This window comes from Phymastichus coffea, unplaced genomic scaffold, assembly GCF_024137745.1.
Source record: "Phymastichus coffea isolate CEN01 unplaced genomic scaffold, Cenicafe_Pcof_1.1 PCOF00078, whole genome shotgun sequence".
Taxonomy (NCBI): Eukaryota; Metazoa; Arthropoda; class Insecta; order Hymenoptera; family Eulophidae; genus Phymastichus; species Phymastichus coffea.
This window is the reverse complement of record NW_026706889.1, coordinates 882778-907599: the sequence shown is the minus strand read 5'-3', so window position 1 is coordinate 907599 and position 24822 is coordinate 882778. Positions and strand designations below refer to the sequence as shown.

Below are 24822 nucleotides of genomic sequence, written 5' to 3'. Positions count from 1 at the left end.
TTCTGAATTTTTTTCCCAAGCAGTTTGTTAGCATTTGTGTTTTTAGTCGATCAAGATATTGCGACTTTGACAAAATCATAGCTAGTACTATTCCCTAGCTAATCTAATTTTGTACAAAAGCATTAACGGAAAGCATTACCTTACAACAGATATTCGTCCTGACTTAATCAAGACTATCCGTACAAACAATCAAAACTCAGAAATCCTATATCCCATCATATAAATCCATCGCTAGCCAATTTTCGAGCACGCGCGCGCGCGACATAGAGAGAAAGAGAGAAAGAGAGAGAAGCTTTGATATATAATGCGCGAGCGTTTCCAATCCAATCATCACAGCTGAACGAGATAAGGAATCACGCAGTAGTAGCGGCGCAACGTAGCTAACGAAGGTGAAGGTCGGCCTCATTGTGAAAACAGCCTGGCGTGTTTTATTTCACAGCTGCTGGCTAACAGCGTATACAGTTGGGCAAAATCCGCGGTACGAAGCGTGTACGGCGTTGCCAAGTAGCACAATCAGTCGTTTTACTTTAATGTCTGTGTCTAACTGTCTTCCTATGTTTTGATCATTCGCTCCTGATGCTACAGGCCTGAGAAATAAGTTGGCCGGAGATATCCGATATATTGTTTTCGGTTTCATTATCTTTCGTTTTTTTTTCTTTTACGTAGCTTTTAGAGGAGATTATTAGAGTTTGCATTTCAATATTTTTAATTTATTTGTATAAACATTTGTGAGCTTATAGATGTTTTAAGAAAACAAAAACAATAATATTTAGTTTCAGATGGTTTATTCTCGCGACTTGTAAATAAAATAATTTTTTTATTAGAAGTTAAAACGGAAATTGTAGCTTTGCGATTTTATTGATGTTTGCAAATTATAGTTTGCATTTTAGAGCTCAGTTATTACCTTTAAAACTTGGACGCGTTATTGATTTTCATACATCCTAGATTCATATAGCTATTGGTTTAGTTACGATGGCTATTAAAGCCTTTATCGGCTTTAAAGTATAATGAACCAGTGAGACCGTTATAACTTTAGCGAAATACTATGTCATGAATCAATTTATCGATTCATAAAATCATAATACGAAAAGACAAGAGCTATTATAACAATTAACAAGCTTACGCACTCGCTTGTCTTTTTCTTAAAACACATCTACGCACATGTTAACAATATCAATTATAACAATAACAGCATGCGTGCATGTACACACCAATATCCAGTGATGGAATACAATGTGCCTGACCAAGCATTTGCTTATCTACTTACGAGGAGACCATTAGACAAGCTGATTTTATAGCAAATGAATAGGTACAAGTTTTTCATTTTAGTTTATATCTTTTTTTGAAACTTAATTCAATATATTGAAAAATCAACTTCTTTTTTTAACCTTAAGTCATCTTTACAGAAATCGTAATTTAAAGCTCATCAATAGAAAACCGAGATCAAATCCGTCTGTTTAAAACAAATTATTGGAAAAAGTTGAATTATTAAAAAGATACGCTCAAATAAACTTTTATTTAATATTAAGACAATTTTCTAATAGCAGAAATTTTTTAGGAATTTTATTACCAAGTTAAAAATGGCATGAATTTTGAATGATTTGACCTTTTCTAATAATTCTTAGCTAGCGAAAAGATTTGATCTTTGTTCTCTTGTGATGACCTTTGAATGGCGGTAGACTAATTTCTTTAAGAATTATTTAAGATTAAAGAGGATGATTGATTATTTCATTATAATAAATATAAGGCTTAGTCAGGTGCAAAAAAAAAAGACTTATGAGCTATAGCTTAAAGACACGTGTCTTTTTATAAAAAAGAAAAAAAAAGAACGACAATTTAGATTCTCGTCTTCGATTTTTATGCACGTGGCAAGTATGAAGTTTCGATCGCCCGCGAGGAAGCAATACAAAAGAGAAAAGAAGGATGCTTAGGTCGAGGCTCATTTTCTGTCTTATCAGCGCTTCTTCATCGTCGGGGGGTCCTCGATTAAGGCTTGTGCGCTCGCCTCGCTAGTCAATTTTCTCAATTATATTCGATCCAGCTTCTTGTGACTACGTATTCGTTGAATAATAACAACTTCAGCTTCATACTTACGGCTAATTCGACGCTTTTCTTTTTTTTTCTTTCTGACTCGGCATGATAGCAAGACTGTACTGTATGTATTTCATTTCATTATTTGAGCCCGAACGATACAACTTTTATTCGTGGCTCCCTGATTCTGCTTGACGTTTTATTGGATTTTCCCCCTTTTTTCGACTAACTTTTTCTTGCTCCCTAACTTTATGCTTGAGATGAAGCCATAATATTTCCATCACCCAAACCCCAAATGACGTGATTTCTTTTTGCTGTTCGGTTATTCTGAATCAAAAGGAATTGCACGGGTATTCGAGATATAAATTTTTGTTTGCAAACAAAATAAAAGTATAGGCAAATGAATATTTTCGACTGCATATTAAATAAAATGTATTATTTACATTTAACCCTCCCCCCATTCTGTGCACTAGATTAAAACTTTATTGTATCGTTTACACTTTTTGTTGGTAGGTGGCAAATGAATTAAAACTCTGTTAGAAAACATTTTTCCTCGTGCAGTACAAAAGGAAGAATCAACTTAAAGCTCATTAATATGAATAAAAGAATTAGAGAAAGAATAACCCAGTTATGTAAAAATATTATTTATACAATAGTCGTTCAAAGGAGCAACTTTTTTTCAAATAATTTAATCCTCTTAGCTGCACGTCTTGAAAATACACGATAAATAGCTTGTAATCTTGGCGTATGTACGAAATAATACATCTTCGAGGCTTTCACTCTATTCATTAAGCTTAAAGTCGTCAAATATTTATCGGTGCGAGTAACAAATTCTCAAAGGATATACAGATATACCAACATCCGGCCAGGATGATCCAGTTTTCTGTAAAATAGCCCGCGTTGTTTTCAAGAAGAATGTTACTAATATACATTCACATGCAGGTGAAGTCATCGCCTTGTTGGGTCAGGATGATTTTATTACCTATAGTTTTATATGTTTTCGCGCGAGTATAAATATTTCATCTCTGATTCGTCGGCATTCCCAAATAAAGTTGATGAGGGAAAGAAAAAATGAAGCAGTACGATGCTTTAGACAAATGAATGCAGACGATGTGATCGTGATAGGTCAATTTTGGCGCCAGTTCAAGGGAAAAATCCATCATTATCATTTACGTTATACAGACACACACACACATACACACGCGCGCGCGCATGCACACACACACACTCTCACACACACGCATTATATATCCATCATTTCAAATAGATGCATGGCTTGTTTAATAGCATCAGAATGAGACTGACAAATTAATTGAAAGTACATGCATTGATATGAATCAGTGTAAACATATATAAAACGTAAACTTCAATATGAGAGTTTTCGAGCTTTATTACCGTGTTGTCGTCGGTGCATTACATTCGATTGCATCGAATATTTCTAAATTTGCAAAAATATGTTTGGAGTATTACTTTTTTTGTAAAAATTATATTTTGCTACTTTGAAGCAATCTAAAGCAATCTTACAAAATCCAATCGAAAAGTGAACTTGAATTATTTATCTAGTCAGTAACGCTTGAAAATGCGTTCACATTTCTGAGAAACCATTCGATCGTACTTATTATTTGATAAAGTTACAAAATATAAATATAAATATGTTATGTTATTGGTTTCCCTTTCTTCTCAATAAGTCACCCTTTCAACTAACCCGAAGTTATAAATATAGAATCCAAAATTAACTTTGGACAAATATGTTGTGATTGAAACGCATATCAAGAAGAAACAAAATTATTTGTTAATCAATTACATAAAGAACACAAAATTATTTAATATTCTAAATGATACTCATTTACGTTTTACAATTCAGCGTAACACAATCAATTGTTGGAAGTTGCAAAAAATGTAATTTAAACACATTCAAATAAAGCTCAGCTTTCATATGTACTGTTGATAAAGTAATTTCCTGCCATACACAGCTGTCAGCAAAATGTAAACAATAAAATATAAACAATATGAAAAGTATCAAGATACAAAATAGTCGAAAGTATTATCAATTAGCTAATGCAGTAAGAATCTCGGAAATTAGGTAAGATAAATATCTAGGATCCTCATAAAATTAAAAATTAAACGATAAGGTCATCAATGGCGACAGCATCTATAAGAGGAGCACGCAATTAAGTAAACAAACGATAAAAATTCGCCGATCGAGCGAGCAAGCGAATGAAAACACAGATGAAACGGTAATAGAAGAGCGAGCGAGCGAGCGAAAGAGAGAGAGAGAGAGAGAGAGAGAGAGAGAGAGAAATCAGCTCTTCGTGCGCGCATACGGTTGCGCGTACGTCAGTTGCTCGTATGTGTACCAGATGTGTACATGTGTGGTTTCCGATCGTGGAATAAAAAGGAACTGCATGTAGCTCGGGCAGTGTCGTGCAGTTGATTTGTGTGGTGTTTGGTCCTCCAGGTGTTGTTTGTTTGATAAAAAATCATACTTGAGATTTTGCGTGCTTTGTCCTCACGAGGACGGATCTTCCCTATCAACACATTGAACAAACGAGTGTTTAAGGGTTTCGTCGTTGCATATTAGCGACGGCCGAGATCACGAGGCTGAGGCACGTTCTATGAACGCCAAGAGCCAAGGGGACCCTGGAGAAGATCGCGCATCATCCAGGTGTGTAATACCTAGCACACAAAATATCATCCAACAAATATCACGTCAGCAATACAAAGATAATTATGTAATGCTTTGTTGACAACTAACCTCTTTCAAATAAAAAAAACAAAAATAGAGAACTATACCGATTGTGGCGCTTTTTTGGATTAATTTTCCTACAGAAATGTTTGCAGACGATGCGCGTTATGAGAGGGGGGGGGGGGGGAGGGAGAGACAAGCATTTAAAAGCGGCTGCTCGTGCTGCCTACTGCTTCTGGCGTTTTACGTGTCTTTGTTTACCTTTGCATCTTCGTTTCACATTTAAGTTTCCAAGCGAATAGCCGTCATGAAAAGGAGGTTAATTTGAAGTTTCTTTTTAACAGTTTAATGCCGTTGTTTTTTTATTTCAATAGGTTAAATGATTTTATTTTAACAAATCGCGTTAATATATTGCAATGACTTTTCAACATTTCTATGTGACCTTAAGTTTATAATTAGTCCTGCTTTGTCTACGCGCTGTATACGTAGGTCCTCTCTTCTCTCTCCCTCTCTTTCTCTCTCTCTCTCCTTCCCTCTCCCTCTCTTCCTCCCTCTCCTCTTCTCTCTTATCCTCTTTCTCTCTCTTTCCCCCTCCTCTTTCTTTCTACTGATGTTTATTTTTATCATAAGAGAAATCTTTTGCCAAAAACTACTCTTCCTCTTACTATTAATACATTGTAAAATCGGTTCAATAATCTCTTGTGTTTTAACTGAAGAAAAATTTAGCTGAAAATAGATGTATATATTCAGATTTTAGATGTTCGGTGTTTGTGTTCACTGAATTATTTGTGAACATTTTTAGGGTAGGAGCAGAGAGCCCTTGCAACGATATGAAGCGAGCAGCTGCCAAGAAATTAATTGAACGCTACTTCTATCAGCTGACTGATGGTTGTGGCAATTCTAACTGTGACAATCAGCACTGTGCATCGAGTGGCAAAGTATGCTCATGTTTGACAGTGTACTTTTTCAATTGGTTAATTAACTTTTAGTTTATTTTGTTAAGTTTGAGTGAATGGTTATTTAAATATACAATGACAATTTCTCAAAATACTAATTCACAGATAATTACTTAGATAACTCACTGATCTGATGGAACTGATTTAATTATTCCATCATGACGTCAAATTTTTACTGTTTATTATTTTCTTGCTTCAGCTTCCAAATCTCACAGCAAACGAAGCAGCAGCACAGGCAGTTCTCTTATTTGCACAAGAAGCACGTTTGTGTGATGGTGTGCAGCCCAGTAAAGTAGCACGAACAACTCTGGAGCCAGGTCCTGCATCAGTAGCCAAAAGCCTACCAAGCAAAAATGTTAATCCTGCATGTTCTGTTGAAGGTAAGTTGAAAAAAATTATATTTACATCATTAATTTATTTTCAAATATTTTTGAAAATATAGAGATAGAAGCCACTAATAACCTCTTGCCAGAGGAGTCAAATGCTGTAGATTCAATTGTTGATTACTCTAGTGAAACTGATGACAGAAGTATAATACTTGATTTTATAAAACCTCTTGATCAAAGTTTGTTATCAATTCTTTACGATCATTTTGTGCATTTTTCATTTTCAAATGTTTCTGAAAATTTTAGATTTATCTGATGCATATACAAGTAAAAATAAGCAACGCAAACAATCAAGTGTTTCCAAGAAAAAAATTAAAAGAATAAATGCCAAGCTTCATAAATCTTCCAAAACATCTAATAACAATGATAATTCACTAGTTCATAAACTAATTGTATTGGCTTTGTATCTGAGATACGTAGATGCAAAAAATGTGATTAAAGAGTCAAGAGCCAAATGAAATTTTAGTTAAATTCAAAATTCATTGTTTGCTAAAAATTAATTGTGCATGTTAAAAATTGTGTTTGCAATAAATTACAGAAAAAGAATTTTAATATTTTATTTGAAAACAATTGGTATTCTTTATTTGTTTGTTTGCAGCTAAATCAGTGCCATACCTCACAGAAACCAAACTCTTGGATATTATAAAAAAATGCAAAGTGGAAGAAACATATTCACTTCTTATCAGAACATTAGGAGAAGTCTTTTCATCAGCACAAGCTTTGAGCCAAAGTTTTTTAAAATCTGAAAAAGATGATTCTCCTATAACAGCATTACTTGATAGAGCACCAACATCTTTGCTATGCCCCTTAAAAGAAATGAGCAAAGAGGCTGTTCGATCACTTCAAGGAGAAGATAAAGAAGAAGATAGTAGTGATCCTACCCCCATAGTTCCTCAACTTGATGATACAAATGTAGATTTACCAGCTGTACGCAGAGCTTTTGAAACACTTTGGTCTTTACCAGGTATATAGCAGATCGACTCAAAAGATTTTACAGTGTCAAATATGAGTGGTCAGTTATTTATAGATACGTGATATTTCAGGAGAAGCATTTGAATCAGCATTGGTACATGCTCTAGTCACATTGGCAGATAACATAGAATTGGATCTGCGAGTATTTGGTGGTAATTCTGCTGACAGCACGGATAGCTTGTTGAACGTCTTTTTAATTGTTTTCGAAATACCTGTACTGGGTAGCAGCGAGTATTTGGAAATGGCATTACATATGTTGTGCAAAGCAGCGGCATGTCTGCCCGTCACGGCTCAGGCCAAACTTGTGCGAATTTGGGCTCGTCACTGCAAAAATCGATTGCCAATTCTACTGCAAGCTCTTCAACAGCTTATTACTATTAAAGTAGCTCACTTTTCACATAATTTATGTCCAAGTTCGTGATATTTTATTAACATAATCGTGTTGTCTAGGTGATTGGTGGTATCTTTACTCGAGACTATTGCGTTCAAGATGCAGATACAATCACAGCCCCAACAAAAGTAATGAAAATTTTGTACTATGCAAGCATTATAGCTGGTGAGCTGGATTCACCAGAACTTTCTTGCGACGAGGACGACGGTGAAGCAAACGCTGCTGAAAAAATTAGCCAGAAAACAACAGCAGCTTTTCAAGTACATAAAAATTAAATCACCAAATAAATTATGCAAACTTATTTTTTTATTTACGTTGTGACGTCATTTCAGGATCCCTTAGCTGTTGAGTTGGGTATCTCTTCGTTAGATGCTCGTAATCCACTGATATCTTTTGTAGACTTTTACAATGAGCCTTTGAGCGATGCTGTTGAGATGGATAAAGACTTTGCTTACTACAAGAGTGAACAGCCAAAGAAATTTAGCTTTATGAATTATTCATTTATATTGACTCCCGCGACGAAAACGCTTGGGTTGTATTACGATAGTCGTATAAGAATGTACAGTGAACGTCGAATGAGCTTTTTACAAACAGTTGTTGGACGCCCTACGAATCCTTATCTTAGAATAAAGGTAAAAATCCATTTAAATCTAATAAGTTTTTTGATATAACATATGTTCTGAACTCGATAAGATTGAATTATTCTTATGTATACAATTTTTATTATTAGGTTAGAAGAGATCACCTAATAGAAGATGCTTTAGTCGAATTAGAATTAGTTGCTATTGAAAATCCTTACGACTTGAAAAAACAATTAGTAGTTGAATTTGAAGGGGAGTTGGGTGTTGACGAAGGTGGCGTTTCAAAGGAATTTTTTCAATTAGTAGTTGAAGAAATTTTCAATCCTGATTATGGCATGTTTACTACACAAGTATGTTTTTATAATAGATATTATGATATTTTTATTGCATTATAAAAAAATGTACAATACAAAATGACTAAATTACAGGAAGACACCCAGACTATTTGGTTTAATCCAACATCGTTTGAAAGTGACGCACAATATACTCTTATTGGTGTAGTTCTTGGATTAGCAATTTATAATAACGTTATTTTGGATATACGTTTTCCCATGGTAGTGTATCGTAAATTGTTAGGTAGAAAAGGTAGCTTTTCAGATTTGGAAGATTGGAATCCAACGCTATATCGCACACTGTTAGAAATGTTAGAATATACTGCTGACGATATGGCCGACACGTTTATGCAAACATTCAAAGTTGGCTACAAGTAAGTTTGTTTTAATGATAAATTTGTTTGGTCTTGAAAATAAATTTAACAAATGGTATTTAATATTTCCAGAGATGTTTTCGGCTCGGTGTTGTTTCACGACTTGAAAGAGAACGGTGATGAAATTTACGTAACACAAGAGAACAAAAAAGAATTCATGGATCTTTATGCCGATTTCCTTCTCAATCAATCTGTGGAGAGTCAATTTAAAGCGTTTAGACGAGGTTTTCAAATGGTTACAGATGAAAGTCCTTTAGCTTTACTGTTTAGACCAGAGGAAATCGAACAGCTCATTTGTGGTAGTAAAGTTTTCGATTTCTCCGAATTGGAAGCCGCCACCGAATACGATGGTTATACAGCAGAAAGTGATACAATACGAAATTTCTGGCAAATTGCTCACTCTCTGTCACCTGAAAGTCAAAGGAGACTTCTGCAATTTACTACTGGTAGCGATCGAGTCCCTGTAGGAGGCCTTTCACATCTCAAATTGGTGATTGCTCGACATGGACCGGATTCAGACAGGTAATGTATTGTTTTTTTTAATATTTTCAAAATTTAAACAATTTTCGTTTAAGTTTATGGTTTTTATCATTGTCATTATTTATCATTATTAATTTTCTATAATATGCCATTACAGATTACCAATAGCTCATACGTGTTTTAATGTGTTATTGTTACCAGAGTATAGTACATTAGAGAAATTGCAAGATCGGTTACTCAAAGCAATTAATTATTCAAAGGGCTTTGGTATGCTCTAAACGATATAAAGGCTTATTTCCCTCTCCCGAACTAGCTGTTACGCATTTTTTCAGGAGAAGAAAAAGCAATCGTCTTGTTTCAGATTTTTATTTATTCTGAATGTTATGCGAATCTTCCTCCTGCTTGTAAAATTATGTAAATTCGGCAATTTTTTTACAAGCCCGTGCTTGCGAATTGACAATTTCGAGTAGTCTCTTTTTAAACGAAGCACTTTAAGATTTTTGAAAGGTGACTGAAAGAAGCTATGTTAACATTTTTATTTTTTTCTATCTCGATGAAAATGAACGTGAAATAGGCAAGCACACAACGAAAAATCTCGACCCCCCCTCAAAAACAAAAAAAATTAAAGGAGTAACTGTGATGCGAGTATAAATGTCGAGCAATCGAATAATATGTACAGGATTTTTACATATGTACACGATTTTTTTCTAAGATGTATTAAACGTTTAATTTTTTGTGCATAATATTAACAAGTTAAAAAAATCTGCATAATAATGTTTAGGTTTGTAATATCTAATTTCAAACTAAAATTCAAATAGAAAAGAATCCCATTTATTGTTCAATATCTACATCAATTGGCTCTAAATTTACGAAAGTATATTAATAAGCGTTCTATATGTGTACATATACTTATAAATACAAACTCTCAAACAAGTAGTTTATTATAGCAGCACTTGAATTATGATAAGCCGAAGCGTGACCATAAGGTACACGAAATTGATATAAGAAATTATTGACGGTTAAGGACAAAAGTACGGAATTATTTGTAAAAATAAAATCAACTTTAATATATCTTTACTGTAATGATTATTATTTAAGCATGAGTCTCTTTATATGTTTTTACTTATATCAATATGAATGACAAAACAAAATTCTATACAGAATTTGTACTAACATTAACATATCTCTTGAGTGGTCAAATTGGAATTTAATATTTGGTCTTGCGACAATAAATCATTGTTACAATACAAATAACCTATTTACTGCTTATTAAAAAAATATACAAGTCATTTATCAAAACATTAATATCAAAACTTTACTATGCTATAAAGAAATCTTACTCTGCAATATCTTATTAAGATAAAGGCAGTGAATCTATGTTAATATTTTTGGTTAAACCAAAACTATACTTGAAATTACAAGCTATGATATTCCGCCTGTAGATTTGAATCAATAAATAAACGTTTTCCACTTTTGTGTAAAAAATGTATATAATTATTTGGCATAAAAGCATTGTGCCGAGCATAGGACGGAATGGTAAATACTAATATCACTATAAATTGTGATATTTTAAGATTCTTAAAGTGTAATTGACAAATGTCATTCTTTTTTTGTATATTAGGCAAATAACCTAAAGGTAAAAATGCTAACTATCAAGAGAATAGACATTGTTGTACTTGAGGCACTGTTACACCTATGATCAAAATAGCAGAAACACCATGTTGTCTCATCATAGTAATCTCTATGTATATCTAATTGTATAATTGAATTGTTCACATAATGCCCTAATCTAACATCCTTGGCGGCTGGTCTGCACCCTTCATATTTATCTGCTGGAATGTCAGTTCTGAATCCTCTCACAGCACTCAAACACTCTCGAGTAATAATTGTTTCAGCTATAAATAATTCATTTTAACATTATTTTGCAAAAGCCTTTATTTGAAAAAGTAAATGTATTTACCTCCTTTTCTTTCAATAATCTTTACGCATTTGTCATCGAACTCTGGACAAGTTTCTCCCCAATACCATAACCAGTTGAAGGGTGTACCACAGCCTGGTTGATTGCTATTACAGCGATAGCAGTATAACCATGTATCTCCTGGTAATAATATATTTTTGCAAATGTGTATTAATTGAAAACCATAGTAAAAATGACAGTATTTTAACATTAAAACTGAAGGCAATATTGAAATAATGTTATTTATTCTAATGTATAACAGCAAATCCATGGATATAATTATGGAAAAAAATATCGTTTGAATAAGTAAAGGATAATAGGTGATTCATAATTTCCGAAAAACTGAAGTCAATTGTCAAAGAATCGATTTGTTTACAAGAGCCACGCCCGTAATGGAAAATTGGTTATGAACGTACGACTAATATCACTAACCCCTAACATATTATTCAACTCACCTTGTTGCACAAAAAGTCCATATAGTAACATAAGGCACACTATGATTTTGAACATTTTAAAAACTCTGATAAAAATCTATTTACAAAACTATTTATAAAAAGCTAAGAAAACGCGCTCCAATCGTGCAGCGTTGTTATGATACTGTATTCATTTCCACCATTCAGGTGGTGATTACTCATAGCACGAAAACCACGATCGGTAAAACAGAGTATAGATCCTCGCTCACTTCGGGTTCAGCCGAGTGTGTGTTACATTTTCTTGTTGATCTTTTTTTCGATAAATAGAAGATATCACTATTATCTCAGGTAAATACTGCCTCATTCACAAAACATTAATCATTGTTGAAGTTGAATTAGCATAAATGCGAAGTAGTTTTAACTTTATTCAACCTATACGTTGGCAAGTGCTATGACGAAAGCATATTTACTTCTAGCTTACTATATAATTAGCAGTCGTCGTTTACAAATACAATCACTACCAACGATTTCTAATTGCAGTTTATTTTAACATTAACATCCAGCAACGTCGTTTTGTGAATCATAGTATCGATATCTTGTCATAATTTTGATAATATCTGCTCGTTAAAAAGCCCATTTTCGAGGTACTTAGCAGGCAGTAGCTTCTGTTTTGTTACATTAAATCTGTATTCGAAACCTTACGACTTGTAAAGATGGGCGGGCACACGCCCCTTGTGGCTCGGCCGAGCCGCGTAAAAATTCAGATTATCTTTCCTGACAGCATGCTGACCCGCATTTACGATCATCTCTACTATGTATACCCGTATATAATACTTGCATCAAAAGTGTGGTATTTTTTGGAATTAGACATCATCAACTCTTTTGTCAGAGCGAATTATAAACAGAGATCCTCTCGAGCAGACGCGCCTGCTTACGATTGCTGCCGTACGTGTGTTTAGTCTGCAGAACTGTAGACGCTTTTGCCCATCTGTTTTTCAATGAAAATGCTGATCGTTCGGGAAAATTTTTCGCTGTGCCTTACGTGTCGATGTATAATTATTACAATGATCATTCGTGTTACTGCCACCGGAAAAAAATAGCGGTATTCGTACTTTCACTCGAGGATGACTTTGAAGCAACGAAATTCTTACCGTTCACTTTTTGATTTTTAACTTTTTGCCTGCGGTAGCCTACTTATAAAAGGGCAGAAAAATCATTTGAATATAATTCGAAAAGCGAGAAACGCGCGTGATGTTGGAAAATGATTTCGGAGCAATTTGACCCACTTTATCACTAATCAAGATTCTGCAATCAGTTCTGCCAGTTCTTCTAGTTTCCAACTCGATTGCAAAGCACTAAGAACGGCAGGCCGACCGCTAATATCAAGCAACACAATAAGGGAAATAGTTTTCGGGACGATTTCAGCGGAACACATTGAGAGTGGGAAGAAAATGGCGAGCGCACGTGTCGACCATGCGTGGAGAAAAGAGACAAGCACCGCGGAAAAATCATGAGAATCGAGATTGCGTAAATCTGTCTCCGCGTGCACAACTGCAGCGGCCTGGTCAGCAGACAGCAATGCAATTCTCGGTGAAAGCCATGTAAATCGTTCTCTTGAGAAGCGCCTGCAGAGCTTACTCGTTGAAAGTTTCGTCAGTGCCATATGCGAGGCTCGCGAACGTGCCCCTAGTCTGAGCCAACCCGCATCTCGCGATGAGAAAGCACACGCACACGAAAAGGCGCATGATCTTGTTCACGGGCAGTCCACGGGCTCGCGAGCATGGCGCTGCCGTTGGGGGGCGTTTTCCCCGTGCATCCCGCGGCTCGCGGCTCGCGGCTCGCGGACTCGCAGAGACGCAGAGACGCAGCGTGAGAGAGAGGCGGAAAGAGCCGGCATGCAGGCGGCACGGCGCAAGCATAGCGTAGCGGCCACATGGAGATCGATACAGTAGCAGTACACAGAGTCGTCGTCGAGGCGCACGGCCGTATGGAGGCGCTTTGAACGCCACAGCAAGTCTCCGCTAGTAACAGGTGGTTCGCGTTGGTTGGTCGAGCGACTCGGCGGCTCGGCATTTTCTCTCCGCTCCGTCGTGTGCGCAATCATAGCAGCCGTGGGCCGCTGAGGCAAAGCGCCGCGGCAAGCAGCGCCAGGAACCGACGACAAAGACTGAAGTGCGAGTTAGAGCTGGTTCAGTGCGGCCGTAGTCCCACGTGCGTTCGGAGCTGAGGCTTCGCCGTTGTCGAACGATCGACCGTCGCTGCTCGCTCGCCGTTGTTGCTGCTCCTCGCCGCTGGCGGCTCGCCTCCCACTTCTCACGCGCATCACACAGGCGCGCGCGTCCGCCGCGGCTTGTTTTCCGAGCCGCCGCGAAAAATTCGAAAAGGACAACGCCCAGTGCTCCTCGGTCGCGCGAGTGTGTTGTGATCGACGCTGCCAAGAGAGTGCTTCGAGCTCGCACGTTTGCCGGCGATTCGGCGAAGCGCAAGCGTCACAGGTAACGTCGCCCATATGGCAGCACAACATTGCTTTCCTGCCTTCGCTGGTCCGCGCACGATCACGTGTGCGCGCGCGCGCGCGCGCTCCGCAGCTGCCGCGGATGCATATGTTTGGTGATTGGCGCCGTGCTTGCGCCCGAGCCCCGAGCGCCTCCGACCGGTCAACCCCTATCGACGCCCATTGTCCCCGTGCGCATGCGAGGCGACGGCCGACGCAGTACCAGTGACGACGGCTAATCGATTGTTTGCAAACAGAGCCTGGCGAGCTTGTTATTGCCGTGCGCGATGCGAGTGCCCTGTGTGCGAAAAAGGAGTAAAGCACGTGCTTGCGATCTCTCGTTCCAGATGTTGTACTTTCGACGCGGATCCGCGCGAGAAGGCGAGCCCCGCCGGCGCCGAGCACGAGAGCCCAACCGGTTTTTTTCGCGCAGCCTTTTCTTCTTTCCAGCGTCGTCACAGTCGCGCGCGCGCGCGCGCGATGCACAGCGCCCGAGCGACGCGCTGCTTCCGCTTCGCGGTCTATTTTCAGCGAGCGCGCTCGCCGAGTCTTATATGCATGCGAGCAAGATCGTCGTTGCCAATTGTTATTGATTCGCGTGCAAGTGGATCTCTGCGCGCTCGCGGCACAAATGGAAACGGGTTAACAGTCTCTGCGCGATAATCAGCTCAAACTTGACGCTTTGAATTAAGGTCGAGCGTCTTTTCCGCCTTCTATCTTTATAGCATTACGAGCTGGCTTATCTCCATTCCGCCGCGCTGTGCTTGCTGGCGAGAGACGACTCGCAGGCGCTGGCCATCTGGATGAGAGCCTTGTCGCCAATTTAAAGGGATACGAGCCTGCAAGTCCATTGACCGGTCTACCGGTGCGCACACGTGCCTGCTGTGCAAAAGTAGGCCGCGATCGAATCCGCGCGAACCTCTGTATTCGCTGGTTATAAATTATGACAAAAACCCCCGCTCTAGAACCCTCGTAACCCCCTTTTTCTCGGCACGCCAGTGTCATCGTGTATGTCGTATGTGCACATTGCAGTGAAAGGGCTCTCTCTCTCTCTCCCCACGATGCTGCGCTACTGCCGCTGTTGAAACAATCCGAGAAAGACCGCCGTTGAGCGACGATTGAAAGTCAAGAAGCAAGGAGAGGACGGGAGGGAAGAAGCCGGTTACATTGGCCGTGTGAGCGGAGCTTTTCAAGAGTCATAGACAGAGCAAAGGATGATGGAGTATTATGACGCTGGGACAAGCGACCTCAAGGAACTTTGGGGGGACTACTCCTACTTTGTCGACACGGTAAGTTCATGTAGATTTTGCGTGAACTTCCACTTGTAAGCCCTGCGCAACGTATTCGTACAGTTGGCGAGATAAGAGGTCTAAAATAAATCGAGGAAAGCTCGCGCGGTGCGTTACACTTTTTTATTGTTCAGCGTTATTCATGACTGCGGAGACGAGGCGCCTCGATAAAACATTCATTGCTCGCGTCGTCGATCGATACAGCATGAACATGGTGATAGCTTTGCACAGGTGCTTTGCTCTTAGCTGACTCCTTATCGCGAGCGCGAATATAACGCAGCAATGACCCGCTTCTAGCCGTCGGCCTTCGGCAGCTTTGGAAATAGAACAAACGATTATTCTTCTTTTCGGACTTGGCGGTCTGTAGCTTTTGCACGCAACGTGCTATTGTGAGCAAATAAACAAGAAACTTAGGCGAAGTTGTCGCCAGGCTATCGCAACGAATCGTCGATAAAACACGACGCAGCAGCTTTTCCGCTTCCGAGCACGATAAATAATAAAGCTCTCGTGAACAATCCATCGGAAGCTGCCTGCGATAAGTACTACGTGCGTCTCTAGTCACCGCTAATATTATGCGAAAAACCGACGACGGATAATTAATTGATCTTACGCGAGCCAGAAGCTTATCAAGAAAACAAACAAAAAGAAAAAAAGAGAATGATTCAGGTCTGAAGCTACATTTTATCTACATACGATTTATAAAAACGGCTCTTCATTTTGCGACACACGTAGACGATTCGAAAAAATAACGAAAAATCATATTTTATACGCGACTTTTCGTTTGCCCGCGCATTGTCACGAATAAACGTACAAGATAAAGTTCTCTTTTGATCATTGGAGCTTTTTTCGGAAAGGGGGATATCCGCGCCATTTGACACCGCGTAAACAGGCATTTTAGCTGGTGTAAGTAAATATTGCGTCATGACCGAGCTCTACGAGCAGCCGATAAATCAATAACTTCATATGGACTTCGTATGGACGCACATCCTTCCGGCTTTCTTCGATCATTGGCAACACAAATGTCCAAGTGGAAAAAGCAAGAAGTGTGGCATTACACGCAGTGTCTTTGGCTACAACGCGTGCGTGCAAAGGCGTTACAGTTAACCCACGCCGGCTCTTTACAGTTATGTAGGCGTCGTGTATACATACACACACACACACACATAGGTGTGCATGGTAGAAGCCAAGTGGTGGCGAGCTGCTGCTCCGTCGTCGCGGCCTTGAGCTCGAGCAATGCATCGCGCGCATACCATCGCAACGCGAGGATTTTTATGTATCGGTGAAGCAGAGTCTAGTTTTTTCAGCGCAGGGGGAAAAAATACAACGACACTCCAAGGTCGCACGTGTGACGCGGTGACGCGGAGCTTTCCCCTCGCCTATGTTCCGCGGACGTCGAACGAACTGCTGGTTTTCTGTTAATGTTGCGGAATTGTAATTTGTATTTTTATCAGGACATTCGTGAACGCTACTTTTCCGAAGGTCGAGAGAAGAATGCTCGTAGGCGATTGGAGAGAAACAATGCGCAACTATAGATAATTTATCTGCAAACACGTTAAAAAGCAATGAAAAGTAAACGCATTCTACTTCCACAACATAGTAGCCTCAAGCTAATTATTCTCTTTCAGAAGTTACCTCGCCGACCGTTCAAAATCCAAATTCAAAGGGGGTTTCATATTTTTTCTAGTCCCAACATCACCCATCCTTATCGCCACGTTCATTTCGACGCACATACGCTTTCCGCGATTAAAACGTTTTTTTAGCTGATATCTCCTATCAGCGCTGCGTACACTTTCTAAATTAGCAGTTGCATCACGACTAAAAATTACATCATCCTTTCCTTCAATTGATCAATACACGTATAAAGCCCGAGAATTGCGATGTTTGCCAGGCGTGGCTGGCATCGGCGCCCCTCTATGACCAACAACGAGACGTTTACAAACCGGTAGCGCGGCCATCTTTCTCTCTCTCTCTCTCTCTCTCTCTCTCTCTCTTTCGAGGCGAGGCGAGGCGTCCGAAAATCGTTTGGTCAGGTCCCTCGGTCTACATAAACCAGTTTCACACCGCATATAAAAATCCCTCGCATATACACACCTGCGTCTTGTATTCCCTTCGAAGCTGGATCTTTTTCAAGAAAAATCGTCGTGGAAAAGCTGTCATGCCGGCTCCCTTATTGGAATGCGTTTCGTTCCCACTCCTCTATTCACGATGTTTCAGCGTTTCGGCTGTCGAGGCTCAGCCCCCCCTCTTTTATACGTCTATCTCGACAATGGCATGCCGCGACGAGGAGGACGTTCACCTTTTTTCGTAACTCCGGGCAAAGCACCTGCCTGTGACTCGCGCTCAGCTTGAACGCTTCTCCACTCTCTCTCTCCCTCTCTTGACTTCCGCCCAAATAGAGTCCTAGCGCGTTAGTTTTATTTGTTGCCTTGATGCTAGGGTGAAAGAACTCCTTCTTCCTCTGCTCCTCTTGTCGAGACTTTTTTGGTAACCTCGACGCAAGAGAGAATTTGTTCTAGCCATGGATCGTACCGCAATAATCCAGTAATGTTTATCAACACCCGGCAATTGTATAAGCTTCCTTTAATTGAATCGGCAAGCTTTTGATTAAAAGTCGCCGAGGTCACAGCCGCAAAGTGAAATGACTTTCTTAGTTTTAGGGAAATTTGTCGCTAGAAAATGGCAGAAGCGAAAAAAATTGAGCGAGTGAAAGGAGGAGGAGGAGGAGGAGGAGGAGGAGGAGAGGAGGATGATGGCGTTTCCGGCGGATGCTCGCTTCTGGGCCGGGAACCTGCTGCACAAGAGTAAGCCTCTGCAGGGTCCAGTTGATAGGAGGTACAACAAGAGTGACCAAAAAAGGTTTCACGCCGCCGCGCGATAGCGCGCGGAGAAAGTGTCGCTTTATTTCTGTGGTGTAGCGCTGCTCTTATCTCGAGCTGAGACTATCATTAGGCACTTTCTACGAGGCTATTACGAACGTTCGAAAAACCGTTTTCATAGCCACTGTGAGAAGCTGCCGAGAAGCTGCTGGCATTTTTTTCTCCAAAACTAATGAGTTTGTATTTCCACATTCTCAATTCTCAAGGCGAGCAAAAGCTTTTTAGGCAACCTGTCCTCCAGCAAACGACACGTTCGGTAAAAATTTTGATTCGACAGCTCGCACAGGCGAAAATTACCATAAAAAGAAGAAGGAAGGATCGGCGGCTGGGCGTAACCGGTCTCACGCGCACTGCGTACATATAAAAAGTCGATGTTCCGAAAGCTCTGCTCGCGGGAACTGGTATACATGTGCATGTGCACGTACGTAAGAAAAGGAACGTTTCGCCGCGCAACTCACTTCGGCAGCCACAGCAAAGCAGCGACGCTGAAGCAAAGCAAGCGGTGCGGCACGCACGCGAAGACCTTCAACTTGACCGCGCGGTCCTTGACCTCTCGATGTAGCCTGCGTTCGCCGGGTACCAAAACTAACTGTGATCGGAAAATTTTTTTTCTCTCCTCTCCGCGCGGCCACTTTCAACCAACGATTTATCGCTTTATCGCTATGCCCACGAGTAGTGAGTTGGCAACCTGTCGCTGTGTAGACGTTGGAGTTTTTTGGCGAGGCGCGCTGAAGGACGACAAAATACCGCATTAAAATGCTGAATAGGCATAGTGTGCTGGAATACGAGACTCTTTCCGACAACGTCGGCGGAAAGGAAACGAGCGCGAAAGGCGCAACATGACTCAACCGCTCGCGAGCGGCTATTGCGAAAAGCCTGCCCCCCCTGCCACCCCCCGCCCCACTGCTCTTTCTTTCTCTCGCCTGCTATGCCTGCGCCTCGGCATTTATTTTTTCATTTTATCTACGTCAATTATTTCCTACTGCTCTTTTTGCCACTTCAGGCGCTAAATAAACAAATAATGCGCGGACATTTTTCGACCAAGTGATCTTTCTATTTTCGGTGAACAACGTTCCTTCGATTGCGCCTGTGTGTCGATTCCTGTAATTGGCATTTCGTCACCTCTGTAAAATCACACAACTCTGATCGAGCAGAAAATCATTTCTCCTCTGATCCGATTATACGTTTCATAAAATTCGTTAAACAAACGTAGAGGAAATGTTCACCAATCATTTCCTCTAATAAGAACCGCAAATTACATAGTTACGCGTAACACATTACCGGCAAATTACCGATTCACGAAAGCAACCATAACGACAAAAGAGACGACGCGCGCTCAACAGGCACACATGTGCATACATACTTCCACACTGGAATTCCGAAGTCCCGCTAGCAACTGCGACCCAAAGTAATATTAACGCGTTGGAATTGTTTGACTCTTGTTGTTAGAGCCTTGGTCAAGATGTGTTGATGTGCAAAGAAGACGATTGGATAATGGGACTCCGTGACAAGTCATCTTGTGGTGGGGTTGTACTTCGAGATCGACTGATGACCGATGCCGCACTGGGTGGACCAAAACCAATTAAAAACGAGCACAGCTACAGCTTACTGGCGTCCAGTCCACCGCGAACAAATGTCGAGAGCAATGGACCAGCGGTCAGGGTACAGAAGATTAAACAGCCACACCATCAGATTGTCTGTTCCACTAGTGAAACTAGCAGGATCGACGGTGAGTCTACTTTATCAATGCGGGAAACTCTTGAGTAACAATTTCAGACGGGCAATCCTTTAAAATTAGTTTGAGTGGTTGTAACACGTTGTATATTTTAGTATGAGAAACGATTTTTTCCATTAGACTATCCAATTCTATTAATTTTCTGTGATGCAAGCAATGCTTTTTTTTCGATCGTGAATTCTTGCCATGATTTATTAGAAAGAAAACGCGGTATAGTATTTTGAAGCAAGTAGGCTGTCAGTGTTATACGATATATATTTACATTAATACCAGTAGCTGACTTGCGTAATTTTGCGTATATTTACCTTGTTAGCACGTCGTTACCTACGAGAAAAGCTTACGCATTGATGTTATAATAATTCTAATATTGTAGAGGTTCAAGTCAATATTAATGTAGGCTTAGCATTATAATATTCTTTATTGCTTCCTGAAATTTTCCTAGATATAATATTCAATGGTTAATTGAAAATTTTACGAGATACTTTCTATTCTATTTGTATAGTCAATGTTCACAGTTAAATACCTTATGCGAGACGGTTTATAAATACTTATTTTGTGAATATAAAGTCTCAAAAATTAAATTAGACTTTATCAATAAAACGTAAAAATTTCAGTTTTTTGAAAGTTTACAGTACAAGTATTTACAAAAGATCTAAATTGTTACTATCAATTGAATTCTATTCAAATAAAATATAACAAGGAAAAAAGCTTTCTCGTCGCTTTCTTCGATGAAAGAGTCAGAGTACAAATCACGTACGTGTATAGAAAGTCACTTGAAAAAATGATCGATATCTAATCGATCCTCCTCCGCTGTTATTTTCTACAAGGTCACATGTATCTCCAGAAAATATAATATTCAATCGACAGTGTGATAATTGAAGTCGGGCCTCTTACAATACATCGTGGACTTGGAAGGAATTTTTTGGTCGATAGATCATTATCGATTTGCTCGATAATCTTCGGGAGATTGAGTAAACAGGCGAACTTGATTAAATGTCTATCTGTCTGCGTGCGAGTAAACCTCGATTTCTAAGTTAAAACTTACCAACATACAAACATTGCACACGCTGGTTAAATAATCAATTTAGTAATAGCGTGACGCGTCGAACCGGTTATTTTTAAAATAAATAAGGTTGTGTTACATGATGCATACAAAATTACCAGTGTTGATAACGAAAACGATCGCTGTGCTCAATTTCCAGTGTGAAAATGGGAACAGCAAAAATATGAGTAACAATACAACAGCAAATACGCACTAAATAATCGTCGATGACACGCGACGCAGCTCGTTGCCCGCAGATGCATTGTAAGAAAACCGAATGCTGCATTTTACAATAATCTAACGATCGTGCCATTATCGCAGCCTATATATAAATTCATATCCCGCGGCTGAAATGATCGCGCGATTTCGAAAGTTCCTATGAATCACTTGCGGGCTATAGGTCATGACTAAACGCGTGTGCATGCGTTGTATTGCAGTGACGGACATGGAGGAGGAGTGTTTCCCAGCAATCTCGATGAACACGGCATCTGGTAGAGATTCATTGCGCTCGACGCCGGAACCTTTTCATACGACGGAATGCAATGTCAGGCAGCAAGAAGAGCGAGAAACTGCCGATGCTGCCGGAGATGAGGAGACAAACGAGGCAACAACAGTAGTCAATTGCTCGGCCGTCAAAGGTGAACCACTTAGCGCCCCTTGCAGTCCTTGCGCCTCCGATCCTGCCATGCTTCTCGAGGAGAAGAACACCGTTGCTATATCGCCTCACAGTATACACCTTGCTGCTTTCGCTAACTCGCAGAGTAGTGACAGCGAAGAAGACGAAGAGGAGATGCCGATGGTGAGACACGTTTGCTTGCACGCGTCGCATATTTTTTCGAGTGAAAATTTTGGGAGCATAATTTCTTTATCTCGCTCAACAATATCACTTTGGATTAAGCAAAGCCATGTAGTTTGTAATCCAATCGGCCAGGCGAACGTCATTCGAAGCATGCGTTGTAGCTTTTTGCCCGCGATAAAATCGTAAACATCATTATCGAAGTGTCTCGGTATATAGGAAGCCAGCTGAACAACAACATCGCGAGCTTGAGTCTACAGAGTGTCAAATTTGTAGGAATTCAAAGTCGAGGATTATCACGTGATGGGTTGCGAGGACGACGCTGTTGATCAGACGTCAAACCAAGAATTGCCACCAACCCCACCAAGTAGCGCAAGCTCGGATAGCGAGGGTACGGTCTCGGCCTCGTGTTCGCCCGAGCGAAGGGATTCTCATGGCTCTGTTCACGTACAAAATCTCCGTGGCTTTCTACAGCCAAGGCTATATGTCACAGCCAGTGGCACTATAGGCCAACATGCCACTAGCACGCGTCAGCCGATACATACTCCACTGATTTCCTGCCAGCCGGTAAGATACCTCAGCTTTCCTGATTCGTCTTGCTCAACGGCTAGATATTGTTTTACAAACTCACTTTTGATCCGTCAATTTCCTTCACCACACTAGAAGGGTTCCACGGGCATCCTCGTGTTGACCGAAGAAGAAAAGAGGACACTGATAGCCGAAGGATATCCCGTGCCAACGAAATTGCCCCTCACCAAGCAGGAAGAGAAGTCCCTAAAGAAAGTACGCAGAAAAATAAAGAACAAGGTCTACATACTAATATTTTCTCTTTTGAATTTGAATCTTGAGTTAATGCCGATACTCATCTAAGCAAAACATTGCCATTCTCGTGCAGATATCCGCCCAAGAGTCTCGTAGGAAGAAGAAAGAGTACATGGACGGTCTCGAGAGGCGAGTAACGCTTCTAACAAACGAGAACAGCACCTATCGAGAAAAGTTGTCCACCCTGGAGAATACCAACCGTCAGCTTATGAAGGAGCTGCAACGCTTGCAAGCGTTGATCCAACGAAAGTGAAAGTCTTCCTAGATAACATGAAAATAAAAAAGAGCAGCCCCCGACGGTGCTTGTGAGCTTGTACTGATACGATAATAATCGTATACAGACTTGTTTTGTGGCCTTCGTAGTAGTAAACGTGTGCGTACCTGCCGCCCCAAAGAGAATGTACGTTTCTTATTAAAGGACCTAAAAAACAAATAACAAAAAAAAAAAAGAAAAAAAAAAAAAAGAGAAACAGAACGGCGAGTAAAACTCTTTCTTTTTTTCTCTTGCCATACATGGCGTTTTTATTAGTTAGGGATTTAAGGGTCCGCAAGGTATGCTCTTACGTGCGCTACAATTTATACGTAAAGATGATATAGAAAAAAAAGGGACGTCCGTTATTAAATTTTTTCTTAGTGCTAAGCGTAAAACTTTTTTCTTTTTCTTTTCTCTTGTCTCAAAATGATCCAAGCATTTTTTGTTGATGATCGACAGATGTTAAAAGAAAATGTTGCTGTTCAAAGTATAATACAGAAATGATGTACATAGAGAGTTTGAGAAGTTATATACAAGGCAACGAGTGTTGAAACATTCTTATCGAGTCATGCCTTATAATATAGCCCTAGTTTTGCTGCGCGACCAACAAACTCACGTCGTCATTAATGTCTTGATAATGGACTGTTGCCAAATCGCCCGGGAGTCGTGCAAAAGTGATTATCATTGTTTTATTGATATTGTTTCATCTTTACACATCATCCATTTATTCATTCCTTCTTTACTATTAATTTTACGATTAACGATTGTGTGATTAAAAAAAAACGCATTTAATTACTTGTTTACTTTTTTCTTGACGGAAAAACAGAATAGAGACAAGAATATAAGCTTCATATTAAATATAATTCTAACTGTTCAAATTTTGTCAATTTTCCTGTCCACATAATCTATATCGAAGATCTCGGTGTACAACATTATATAAAGATATTTATGCAAACAAAGCTTTTTGATATTTTTATCATTCGGTATTTATGTGTACATCTTTTTTCCACGTAATTGTGTCAGGAAAAATGCATTGATCTTTCATTTCTATATTTTAACTAAGCATTTGACAAAGTTTTTCGAATAGTTATGATTTTTTGTTTTAAAACAGGGCTGATGCTAATAGTATACAATCTACAATCTTAAAGACTTAATTTGTTGTTTGTTTTTTGAGAGCAAAAGACGAAATGAATATACATAAAGAAAAAGATAAATCATATATTCTATAACGAGATTTTATAAAATGTAAAATTATATTTGCGCCGCATTTTAAAGATATATTTCATATACATAATATATTTCACTTTACGTACATGTTATAGCATAGCACTTATATATATTTTATATGAACGTATATAAAATATATATGCAGAACAGAAAGATATATGAGTGGTTATATCATCAATTTTCCGATCTAAACAAAATTACAAGTCGTGTTGTTTTGTGTTACTTGTTGTAAACTATCGCATTAAACGATAATTTTTTTTCTTTTCTCAAAGAAGAACGCGTGTACCCAAAGCGTCCAAGCACGCGTCGCTCATATGCGCGTCATAAATGTTAAATATTTTATTTATATACTATAAGAGCGAGAGATGATTTAAAAGAAGAAGAAACGGAGAAAAAGTATATTATTACTATAAGCCGTATGCGAGGTGAATATTAAATTGTGTATATTATGCGAAAACTTTCAAAGGTTAATTAAGAATCTGTTAACGACATTTTATATGTTTTCAAAGAGTTATTTTTGCTGCATGTATGCTTAAGCGAGTAAATGATTGTCATAGCAACATACTACAACTTTCGCATACATACCTCACTGAATAGATTGACTGGGTGTTGTCTGACAATAAAAAAAATAAAAATCGTGTGGCTTAATATGACGTTCGTTTTATTTTTATTTAAATCCTGAACCCATTTTTTGTTGATCCAGATATAATCGTAATATTCAAAAGAATT

At 39.4% G+C, this 24822-nt stretch overlaps 3 protein-coding genes across 4 annotated transcripts; 2 read left to right on the top strand and 1 right to left on the bottom strand.

Annotated features, from left to right (window-relative positions):
* Nucleotides 1–4377: 4377 nt before the first annotated feature.
* Nucleotides 4378–9478, top strand: LOC131668542 (ubiquitin-protein ligase E3A). Its single transcript, XM_058942832.1, has 11 exons — nucleotides 4378–4696; nucleotides 5520–5655; nucleotides 5873–6053; nucleotides 6658–7023; nucleotides 7103–7413; nucleotides 7482–7682; nucleotides 7755–8054; nucleotides 8153–8353; nucleotides 8432–8709; nucleotides 8782–9231; nucleotides 9347–9478. Exons 1-11 carry the CDS (start codon nucleotides 4647–4649, stop codon nucleotides 9465–9467), a joined length of 2595 nt encoding a protein of 864 aa, XP_058798815.1. The 5' UTR covers nucleotides 4378–4646; the 3' UTR covers nucleotides 9468–9478.
* A 1312-nt stretch (nucleotides 9479–10790) lies between these two features.
* Nucleotides 10791–11746, bottom strand: LOC131668543 (uncharacterized). The gene is made up of 3 exons (XM_058942834.1): nucleotides 11602–11746; nucleotides 11150–11287; nucleotides 10791–11084 (listed from the first exon to the last, which is right to left on the bottom strand). The coding sequence occupies exons 1-3, from the start codon at nucleotides 11654–11656 to the stop codon at nucleotides 10807–10809; spliced, it is 471 nt and encodes a 156-aa protein (XP_058798817.1). The 5' UTR covers nucleotides 11657–11746; the 3' UTR covers nucleotides 10791–10806.
* A 115-nt stretch (nucleotides 11747–11861) lies between these two features.
* On the top strand, nucleotides 11862–24731 carry LOC131668495 (cyclic AMP response element-binding protein A). Of its 2 annotated transcripts, none has more exons than XM_058942717.1 (7): nucleotides 11862–11907; nucleotides 15086–15342; nucleotides 19668–19947; nucleotides 21433–21794; nucleotides 22068–22358; nucleotides 22455–22598; nucleotides 22687–24731. In XM_058942717.1, the coding sequence occupies exons 2-7, from the start codon at nucleotides 15268–15270 to the stop codon at nucleotides 22864–22866; spliced, it is 1332 nt and encodes a 443-aa protein (XP_058798700.1). In that variant the 5' UTR covers nucleotides 11862–11907; nucleotides 15086–15267; the 3' UTR covers nucleotides 22867–24731. The 2 variants fall into 2 exon arrangements, with proteins under 2 accessions (XP_058798700.1, XP_058798699.1); XM_058942716.1 differs by lacking the exon at nucleotides 11862–11907 and adding an exon at nucleotides 13487–14054.
* Nucleotides 24732–24822: the final 91 nt, after the last annotated feature.